Source organism: Larus michahellis, chromosome 1 (assembly GCF_964199755.1).
Source record: "Larus michahellis chromosome 1, bLarMic1.1, whole genome shotgun sequence".
Lineage (NCBI taxonomy): Eukaryota > Metazoa > Chordata > Aves > Charadriiformes > Laridae > Larus > Larus michahellis.
The window spans coordinates 30,695,052-30,707,115 of record NC_133896.1 but is presented as its reverse complement, the minus strand read 5'-3'; the positions used below and the strand labels follow the sequence as shown (position 1 = coordinate 30,707,115).

Sequence of the window (12,064 nt, the reverse complement as noted above, 5' to 3'; positions counted from 1 at the left end):
TTATGGATATTAAAGGAATGAAGACCTTACTGCACGGAGCAATGAGTAAATACTGCTGTAAGATTAACATTCACACTTTCCAATGTGGAAACAAAAGTAAAACATTAGTCTGGAAAACTGTGTCTTTTCATTTTTTGCATTTTCATATTTTTTGCCTTTATGAAAAATTATTTTACCCTGTATTTTCTGAAAACAAAAGACCGCCCATTTGTACATTTTTTTGTTGAAATTGAACTTTCTATTCTTATTCTTTCTGTCTCTTCATGCACCTTCCTCAAATATTATGGAACCAAAATCTAATGCAAAGCAAAAACATTTCTCTATATTTTATAATGAGCATGAAGAATGCCCAGTTTTAGAAATCCAGCTTTGCAAACCTTCATTACTGGGCCTAGAGATCTACAGAACCTTAGAAATTTGTTACAGATAAGAAAATCTTCATCCTGGATTTGTCAGTTAGTTTTTATACCTTAAAGACGCTGTATCAATATATATTCCCATCATTTGTATTTATAGAAATGGAGTCCAGTCATGCATATGGAAATGGAATCAAAATCAATGGAAACTCTATTTAGGAGGCTTACAAGGATACGATCAATGCTGAAGAGTCATGACAGAGCAGTATAGCTGGAACCTAACAAAAGCTTTCATTGGCTTAAAAAAAGCCCATCCATACCTAACAAAAAGTAGCGCAAAATACACTGCATAAGTCCTATGAGATATGCATTCTGTGCACACAGCCACAAAATAAAAATATTTTGGAGGACAAAGGGTTTTTCATATAAGGGATAGTTTGGCTGCCGCTACATCTTTAGATACATAAAAACAGAACAATACGAAGATTGCAATTAGCTAGTCAAAAGGAAAGATGTTCCAAAATTTGTAATCTCTCAGGACAGCACTGTGTCTCTGTAGAGTACAATCAGTTCTAAGTTCTGTTGATTCCACTAGCACTCTTGTCAATATGGATCCCCACACTCACAGATCTATATTCACAACCCAAAGACAAAGACAATGGACTTTGAGAAAGAAGGAAATAGGATACAGCAAGAAACATCACCTGGGTATCATGACCAACTGTGATTCCTAGTCTTTCAATGTCTTTTACTGCTATTTCATTTTTCTATTCTAACTTTGAGCCATTGCAAGCACTACTTCACCACACCACCAGTACCTCAGAACAGTTACCACAGGTCTTTGTGTGTATTTTGGGGGTTGTTGGTGGAGAGGGAACAAGACTCTTACTACAGCACTAGTGAATATAAAATGATTTCTGTGATTAAATGGCAAAGGTCTGGATGCAATTCCTGCCGGTGATTCCCTGAAGATGTTACGTATAGAGACATTCTTGTGCCCCAACACTGGCAAAATCTGAGTTTTTCTGAAGGCTATTCTGCTTCCTGTAGGCAGGCAGTAATTTTTAGTATAATCTAAGACAAGTTGCTATCAAGTAATAGAGTCTCTGCATGAAGACAGCTGTTTTGTTAGACAACCATCCTTGGTCCTGAGTGAAAACCAATAGCAGCCACAACTATCTGATAAAATTGAGGTAATTCAGTGAAAAAAACAGAAAATTTGTTGATTGGCTTTTTCATACTAAAGGGATACTGGATGTCACCAACAGACCATCCAGTCTGGATCATCCAGTTGGTGATCCAGAGTAAAAAAAAGGCAACCTAACACGTGCATAGAGTAGCGAACAGTTTGTTTGAAGTTGAAAGGATTCTTCCAGAAGTGGACACAATGACCAGATTTTGGTTATATTTTAAGGCAGTATGGGATCTTTGACCGTCAGAAATATAACAACCTGCATGAACTTGAAAACAGAACTTGTACTGTGATTGCTGCATTAAATACTGCTGATGGGCTTTATTTCTATTAATTCTCCACTCCTTTTTCAAACCCCTTTATATCTCTGCCCTTCCTAACATTCTGTGACAATAGTTTCTGCAATTTAATGATGGACCTTGTAGTAAAAGTTGAAAAATTACTGAAGCTTGGTTTAGACCTACAGCCTAATACTATAATGATCTATCTCTGCTTCGTCATGCTTTGAGAAACAGGGAGTATTTCCTTACTCACATCTTCAGAGCAGTTTTGCAAGATGCAACACTGAAATGCAACATCATTTTGCTGAACCATTCGATCCTCAGAACACTGACTCCCAAATAGCCTAAAAATAATTTTTCCCTGGAAAAAACTTTTTAAAATTGCTTTTCTTAGGGGCTCACAAAAATTCTTAAATCAGGTACAGTATTAAGAAGCAAACAATTATATGAAAGAAATAGAATTGGCACACCAAGCTCCTGCCGACCTGTGCAACTGTGACAGACAGAAGGAAAAGAAATTAGTTCAGCAAGTCAGACTTAATTTTAACTGTTACTAGTTTAATCCCAATTTTGGTTTACCTTGCATAAACCTTAATTTATTTGTTTTACTGAAAACATACCGTAACTCGTCTGTGATAGATTACCATAGAATTTGAATTTCCACTACTGCATTTAAGATAAATGAGTTTTAATAAGTTTAATTTCAAGTTATTCAAAGTGGTTTACAATACCAACATTAATTTTTAACAAATTAGATTATATTGACTTTAAAAGTAGGCCTTTGGAAGAATTATCATTTAAACAGTCTTCAGGAACCATTGTAATGATTTCCTACTTAAAGTTAATTCTCCTGTGAATCCATAGAAGACAAAACAAAACCTGATCTATGGGAGCTACACTTTACAATATTGTCTATATACAAGCTGACCTACAGATTCGTTCTCAAGGGCTAAGTGGTGATATTCTGTCTATCCTTTAAATTCTTTTGAGGAGGAAGTTCTAGTAGCTTATCCAAATTAAATTTTCTGTTATAGGTTTGTGGCATGTACTATACGCTTCCAGGGATTTACAAGACACTACTGAAGTCACTTCACCTGGACTGCCAAGTAGATTGGAAACAAGAACAGAAAATTGAAATGCCAGACTTTTTATTCAGTGAGTGAGTTTGTAGCATTTTTCAATCCCCCAAAGCACATATCAAAAGGTGGAGTACGATGTAGTTCATAATGTCTGACTACCAGAAAAATACAAAATAAAAGGTCGAAATGGATCCCTTATAGATCTCTCACCTACATTCCCTTTCAAAAGCTACAAGTCAGTCATTATTATTTTCAAAATGACGCAGTTTTTATCTTAGTTAATGCTTTTAGAAATGAAGAACTGAAAACCAGGATTTTTCTGTTGTGGAATCATAACACCTGAACTCAAGTCAAAATATAAGGAACATTTCCTATTTGATCTTTCATGACTTTCAGTAATTAACAAATAGTAAAATGCTAACTAACTTATTTTAATTGATAACATGAGAAAAGACAGCATCGTTTTGAAAAATTATCCTTAATCATGCCCCAAATAGATCGACTAAAGATAATTCATTTATCTATGAAAGCATAACTACAGACTCACATATCTCATGGAGCACTAAATGAAAATACCTTCCAACTCACAATTATTTGGAAACCTTTCTTCACAATGGCAACTAAATTTCACCATCAACACACATGACATCAAGCAAAATTTGCAGAGCAACAGACAGACTTTGTACATTGAACTGACCTCCCAGACAAAACGTCCAACGCAACACAACTGGAATTCTGATTGATCAACTGAGCAGCAAAAGGCTTAAAGAAGTGGGGGTTTTAGCATACAGGCATATGTACTCCAAAGACTTGATATTAGGAATGACGATGTTCAAATGTTCCTCTAAGGTCAGTATTGCATCATGTTTCACCCGTACCAAAAAAGAGTCAGAACCATGGGGAAGAGTCCCATGCTTTCAGATACATTTTTGTACATAATCCATGTTACTTTCAATTTCATTCAGAGCATTGTTGTGTGCTAATGAGGAATAATTCAATATATAGAAATATATACAAACAAAATCTTAAGAAATCAAAGCTAAGAGACTAATTTCAGACATCAAATAGGAGTCAAAATCTTCAATTTATGTTTTCTATACATGCTTTCAGTTACCAGTTGTCTGTTTTAGTCACAAATAGCCTAGTCACATACCTGCTTGCGGTATCATTACAAAATAAATACATATTTTTAAACAATCTTGCCAGCTTTGATGTTTTATCTTATTATCTAAGCTTTTGCTTTACCATAGTGGCAGGTATTACTTACATTTCCTACACATACACAATTAAGGAACAGCAATACGTAATAAAAACTTAACAAGTTACGATAGTCCAATAATTTATTCCTTAGCTAAAAACTAGTTTCTACAGTTAAAACAAAAGGCTTTGGGACAAATTTCATGTGTTCAAATAGAAAAAAAAAAGCACATGTGAATTACTGAGATTAATATTTCTATCAATAAATTAATCTAACCTGTTTTACTAAAGACAAACGAGGATCATTGTACAGTCTTCTGTACCCATGAGCGATTCACTAACCTACAGGCTCATCAGTATTCTGCACACACTCTCACAGCTATTATGCCCCACACCTTTGTCCATTTGCCCAAGAACACCCACAGAAGTTAATGAAAAGTTCAGAGTCTTAAGGCATTTGAATGTACAGCATAATTGATTTCCTACAGCTGGAATTTAAGTTATTAAATGTCTTTTGTATTTTCAAAAACTACATTCAGTTTCAAAAATTCAGGCAAATATGTTACTAACACAGAACAGTGAAAAGTAACCCTTGAAGTTGCCTTATATCGCGGTCCCTTTTTGACATTGCTACAGAAATGAATGAGGAATACTGAATCGTCATTAATATCAGTCTTATCACTTCTATGAATTACAGCACTAATGTCAACTACATCAAGGAATAAGTACCTTCTTAAGGACATAGATCTATAAAAGGTATCACTCAGTAGCTCACACTACTCTATGTTTTTAGTTCTTTAAGGTGGTAGCTAGTTTTAGCTGTAGATGTCCACAGTTTTTGGACATCAAATTATCTTCTTAGTGTCCGTTATTTCAGATATTTTCCTTCAACAGAAATTTCAGAATTCATTTTTGTTTCTCAAACTGAGATGATTCGGAATTTTTCAATAGAACAGAAATTATATCAACTGCAAGAGGGAAAAAAATAAAAACCAGACAGAGACATATTCGATAGTGCTATTAACTAGGGCTTATTGAGACCACACTCAAAACCTTGATTTGAATTGCAGCTGCCAAGTACTTCTTAAGTATTCACTACACCAGAGCAAGAATCATTATCTAAATGAATTGAGTCTTAGTCTGCCATCTTGTCTGAGAGCTCCCAGGGTCATTCATATCTTAGTGTGGGAAAATAGGGATTTACACTCCCAGCTCTATGCCAATTCTATTCTGTACCTGGGAAAAAGAAACTCTTTCAAACAAACATTTTCATCAAAATAATACTGTTCCCACAAAAACTTTTGATTTACATCTACTAGTAATTTATTTCCAACCACCCCCAGTAGGAAAATCTGTCTGTCAGAGTGAACCCAGTCTTGAAGCACCCCAGAGTCTATTCTTGCTACAACTTTTTTTCTGATAGAATAATTTACTCCAGTTCCACCATATTCCCTTCAGATTCCTACACACTGCAGTGAAGGCAGTCATCTATAAGGGTTCTTTGTCTATAAAATAAAATTAAATAAAATTAAACTTAATTTAAAATCCCCAAAATTTGAAGCAAATAAAAACCCCAACCCCTAAAACCCCCCAACTTTTATTTGCCAACAACAGTATGAAACAGCAGCTGGACTCTCTAAATGAAAAATCACAGCCCCATAATCTTTTTGAAAAAATGCAGTACAATTACCTGCCTTGATACGTGGCAGATATTCTAAGAAACAAGCATTATTTGCACCCATGTACCTTTCATGAGAGAGTGAGCAGTTTTGTGTAACATTTCTCCTCTCATTAAAAAGGAGACAGGTACAATGCTGACATCCCTGTTAAGAATAGATAGAAAGAAAATACTAGAAAGTTCTCGTTGTCTAGGATACTGATTTAACATCCAATGAAAAGCTGCACTATTCCTATAAAGACTCGGAGACTAAGGCTTAAAATACTTACTTGATAATGTCTCCTTCAAGAGCAATCACTCGTTTAATGATCTTCTGTTCAGGGTTTCTAGGAGACCTGTGACAGGGGATAAGGTTATACAGTCAGTAATGTTCCCGTTGTTTTAAGAAAATGAAAAGAAATTCCACAAAGAAATAGACACTATTAAAGTCATTAGGAGATTCCATGTTCTCCTTGATATAGCATCAGTCATGATGTTCCACCCTGACGTGAAGCTACTGTAATCATTCTCCTCGCAAACCATCATTGAAAAGCAAATGCTGAAAAAAGACCTGCTTACAAACACCACAATAATCAACGTACCTTTTATCATGAAAAACACACTCCACAACATTTGAAGTAGAACATCCCACTACTAATGAAGAGGGTACCTTTGCAAATAGTTTAATGTACTAAAACCTGAATTCCCCATCAAGCTTTTACATCATATTGTGTTTAAAAATTCATGTCATTCACTCATTTTGGGAAAAAAAACTCCCTACGTGATATTAATATCTATCACTAATTTAGGTAAACCTTGCCTAGGGAATTCTGGAAGTTTAAAAAAAGCTGTAAAATTTTCTGAAAGTTTCATTCAGATTTATCCAAAGCTTCTTAATGCACTTCAAGTTATTTTCCTTTAAGCGTATTTAATTGAGTGGATTCTAATCATGCATTATATAGAGTTATGAGAAAGCAAAGCTGAACTTGCATGCCTAGCCTGAATACTCCAGCTTCCTGGATGCACGTTAATAGATAGCATTATTAGAAGCGTTATTCTTCCATAGTTTTAACTGGTTAATGTAGACATATGTGCACCGTAAAATTTCTTTCTTTTCTACTTTACCTCTTTTTCTTTCCATTCTTCATTTTTAATTATTTAACTACGCTAACTTTGTAGAGTGTTTTCATGTTATTTAAAAAATTCTTTTTATTTCCTTCTTGTATATAGGAAAGTCAGTGAAGGAACAAATGGCTTTGATTTTCTGTTGATGCTGTATGTTAGACTCCAGTACAACCTGCTAGACGTGCAATTGGAAAAGCTTTCTATTACAGTTTTCTTACCTAAAAACATTGCCCATGCCATCCTCACCACAGAGCATTACCTTTGAGCTCATCTCTGGTCAACGGGTAGCACATTAAGATTACATTTCCTTAAAAAGCAAAGCTGAGATGAGTCAGGATGAAAAACTTCTCACTGCTGCATGACTAAAGGCATTTGCAGTTCACTTTCATTTCCAAAAGTTAAAAAGAAAAATAGTTTCAGCGTTATTCTATTTTTTTAATATGACGCCAAAAAAGTATTCCAAACATTTGAAAAGTGGTTTATTTTTTGTGTGTGTGTCAGTATATTTTAAATATATTTCTATTTCAATGTAATAAAAAAAAATAAGCAGCATAATTTGGAATTTCAAAATATCAAATAGTTTCACTTTACTAAGCCTGAAAATCCTATTTTCACAAAGCAGTGTGGAGCAGTGAACACAAATAAGGACCATACTTTGACTCCCTAGTCATCACTGGAATTTTCAAATCGTGATATCATTTAGACTAATATTTTTTTTAACATTAATTTTACCCGATGAGTTGCATAATCAAGTTCAGTCTTGTCTCTCATGCTCTTTATTAGGCTGAGAATACACATTTTTATAATATTTTACATGTCAACCTTGGGATGAATTAATCACGTTTCTGAGATGCTCGTATGATTCAAATATCTGGATTATCCACAGCACTTTCTGATGCTGCTCCCTAGCAGGCTTCAGTGCACACTCACTCCTGCAGTGACCACCTCTCTTTCTCAATCAGAGCAAAGGCTAAGAAAAAAGAACATGCCTTTATTATACAAACCATTATAAATAAAAAAATATTTGCAAAAATTACTTTACCGATCATTTATTTCATTTTTAATTTATCTAGGCTCAGATTGCAATATTTTCATGTCAAATTTAAGTAATGGAAATAATAATATGTAATGTATGTCATGAACTGTGCATTTCTCAAAGACTGAATGAAAACAAATTTTAAGTTTACTCTTTCAAAACTGTGTTCTGGTTTAACACATTATTTTCACAGGTTCTTTGAAATTCCCCATGTAAGCATTTTCAGTTGATTAGTGTGTATATCTTGTAATGATATTACTGACCCCTTCCTTAATTTGCCTTCCTTGTGCAAAAAATTATAATGACCTTGAACAAACACTGCTCTAAATCTGCAATATGAGTATTTGTTCTAAGAGTGCTTACTTTTTTGCCATTGATGACATATTTAACCAAAACACATAATTTATCAGAAAGACGTCAAGGAATTCCTTGTGGAGAGTTATTATAAATCAGGAATATTTTTAATATTTGAAGCCAGAATAGGTTAAAAATAAACTTTTTACTAATGTTCTGATTATAATTCATGAAAATAGAAAAGGACTGGTAAGAGAGGGAGCAGCAGACTCAAACTGGCCAATAACACGGGCACTTTTAAAATAAGGATTTTCAAGAGAAGATCAGAATGTTTCACCAGGAGCCACAGAGATTGAACAGGAGGTAAGAGACTAGTTTTGAAGTGATGGATATTGATGCCTTCCTGAAAGGTTTTTAGTGTAACACTGGGATTTCCTTGATTATGGAAATCACAAAACCACACAGATATAGGCAATTTCTGTCTTTGAAATTTCTCAGTAGGTATAGAACAAATTAAACAATGAAGGATAAAAAAATGTCAAAACAAAAGTAATTGTTTAGTACTTCTCTCACTGATATCAGTGAGGTAACTAACAATAATCTTTGAAAATGGGATTTGTTCAAAACAGAAGGAAATAGAAAAACAAAAGAAACCGTTGATTTAATTTTTTGCACCTCTCCTAAATTATACTGTATTTTTTCATTCTCCTTATATGAAAGGTCATATTCAGGTATGCTACTTTTAAGTGACGGTGTGTGGGAAAAGACGAGATTTATTACACACAATGAAGATATTTTGTCTTCCAAAGATGTCATTCAGAAAGATCATTAATATGAATTAATAACAACCATCCATACATTTACCAGCCAGATCCATATCTGACGTTTCACAGAGCGGTCACCATTCCTTGATGATGTTCAAAATCAGCCTCTCAAAAAGTTAAGATTACATTTTGCTCAGTAAAAATATCTCCTCGTCTACATATAACCATTTTTCACTATGCATGAATTAGAGACATCAGTGCAAATAAAAACAGTCAGAATCACTATGAAAATCTCAAGCACATTACAAATACTAATGTGCAAGTAGCAGCTAGCAGCACATCAGTGATGCACTAGGAAAAACATCTCTGGAAAATAAATCCACTTCTTAAATTCAGATTGAATTCTACTCCACTCATAGTCACTTTTCTTTTTCCATGAAGAAAAATGGAAAACAGGCAAGTCTAGCAGTGTGTCCCTCAAGCCATCAAGCTCGAGGATAACTCATTGTTCCCAATTTCTCTTTAAACAGCAGTATTCTTTGTTAAAGCACCTCAGAAGAATGACTGCTGCATAATACAAAAAGAAAGCAATGGCCTGTGTAGCATCCAAGACTGATAAATATTTTTGATTTTATCTGTCAAAACAATTCTTTAAACTTCACCTACAGATCTCCTGATGGCTGGCTGAAAATAATGGAACAAAAGAGCAACATCCTCTCTGTCTGAAATCCCTTCTGATGATGGGACGTTTCACTCCGCCTTAGCAACCATTTCTAATTTGTTCCAGACTTCAAGCTTATGCACAGTGCAATGCAGAAATCCCAGCCTCATGCACAAAGACATGAATCATGACATCAAAATTCAGATTCAGTTTTAAGACAAACAACTTACCAAGGGAAAATTAGACATTTGGTATGTAGTTTGTGTTTTCCAGATGCAGCTTTAGCAACTCAACGTAAGCAACCTGCCACAATTAGCCGCTGGTAATAATCCTAGCTCATTCTCCTAAAACCTATATGTTTGTCTTATTCTGTATTGATTTTCAGCTCTACAGTCCTCATCCATGCCCAGCTTTCATTAAAAACCCACGAGCAACTCCGCCACAGTAAAGGAAGAGAAACGAATGCCCATATCATCAGGACATCATTAACTTTGGATTAAAAGCCTCTCATGTCTGGTCATTTGTTTGAAAAGGAATTGAGAGAGTTAGGTTAAATAGAGGTGAAGGCAGATCACCCCAGTGATTAGGGCAGATTCAAATTCCTTATTTATCCACAGCAAGTACTTCAAGACACAATATTCTAACCTCCATCCTATGCATTATTCTGGGGCAGGTCCCCCTTTATCCAATTGATACTGCAGAAAAAAAAAAAGTGCAGACTACATAGGAACCCTCCTCTCCCTACACACACATTGAGTTCTAAAGTTAAAAGATATGCTTTAGTAGAAGAGCTGTAAAGAGTTCAGTTTCATTTTTACATAAAAAAAAAAAATATGCTTTTCAGACCTGCATGTTGTCATGAAGAAAAATATTGAGAGGATAAAGACTGGTCAGATAGCTTCTGTTGGGTTTTATCAGTGATGCACCCCTAAAACCACAGTCTGAAATAAACTAATAATTGACAAGTTCATAAAAAGAGTTAGTTTCTTGAGGAGGTACAGAATAATAGCTAAATTTCAATAAGAAAGTGACACTTTGTTTTATTTCAGGAAAGCCCTAACAACCTTTCCTGTTTATCACCTCAATATCGCTTCTCCAATAAAAATTAAATATTTACTTATGTTTTTATTTTTAATTATATGCTCTTACAAATTCCATACATATATACATATGCGCACACACACACATGTTTATACACACACATATAAATTTATACAAGCATCCTTTCTTCTATGTTCAATCCTGTATTGAACATTATGGGACTGCAGTGCTACAAAACATGTTTGTCAGGAAAGACAGGAGGAATGATACAGCCATCAGGAAAACCCACTGTTTAGCAAGGGATTGTCAGATATAAATGCTGACAATTCTCTGAAGGCTTTCTCCTTTCCTTATTGAGAAAATGAGTATTTCAGTCACAATATTGCTCCTAAACTTTCTCCTTTCCATCATTTCAATTATTTATTTACTCTAATGGATATTGCTTAGCACAATTTTAAATAACTGCCCCATAAACTAACTAACATTTGATCAACCATGATGTTTTCATATTATTTCCACTTCTTGTATGTGTTACTTGACCCTTCTTTAATTCTTTGAGTTGTCTATATTCTTCTCAAGAGTTCCCACAGCAAATCATGCTTAAGAGCTTGAAACTGAAGGTTCTACAGACTTTTCTAGAGAGAGAGCACTTTTTCTACAATATCTTAAGATCCCAGCAAAATAAGTGAAGGAAGACAGTTGATTCATTTCTATTCTCTAACAGGATATATTAACATGTATCCCCAAATGCTATGTGATATCGTTTCTTGCTGAGCATGCAGTCTCTGTAATAAATAAATAAAAATAACCTACCAATCCTGGATAATGATCAAACAAAATGTTTGATGCTCAGAGACACAGCAGACACACCAAAACCAATTATATTTTTCAACAGATATTATCACAATAGCTATCATGAAAAGAAGAAATTATACCTGAGCAACAGTAAAGTCCAAATAAATAAATGCCACAATATATGATAATTTTTATTTTCTTTTTCCTTGAATGAGCACTCAGATTTTCTGGGTGCATGCATTAGAAAAAGAAGATAAGATCTTATACTGTGAACTCATAATGAATAAGCAGGTAATACGTTTCAAATAGATAGCTTGAATTAGATACTTTGATGATCTACATACGCTTAGTGTTATCCATCCATTATCCTAGTCAACCTGCATGGGTTTTGCGCTCACTTTTGAAAATTACTGCAATTTTGATACTAACTGAGCATTCTCTACAACAGGACAAATGACAAAGAACAGGTATTTATTAGTAAGTTCCAGTGAAAAGTGCCTGAAGTTTTCAATGTTTATACGTATGTATCTATATATAAACATATATATGTATATCACTGCTAGCACATGGCTTCACTTTTTATGAT

General features: G+C 34.3%; 1 protein-coding gene across 3 annotated transcripts in view; it reads right to left on the bottom strand.

Moving 5' to 3' along the window:
• IMMP2L (inner mitochondrial membrane peptidase subunit 2) overlaps nt 1-12,064 on the bottom strand; it is a 471,260-nt gene that overhangs the window by 154,421 nt on the left and 304,775 nt on the right. For all 3 annotated transcript variants that reach the window (XM_074607690.1, XM_074607532.1, XM_074607604.1), the window contains one exon: nt 6,053-6,118. In XM_074607690.1, the coding sequence (XP_074463791.1) occupies nt 6,053-6,118 (66 nt within the window). The remainder of the gene's footprint in view (nt 1-6,052; nt 6,119-12,064) is intronic.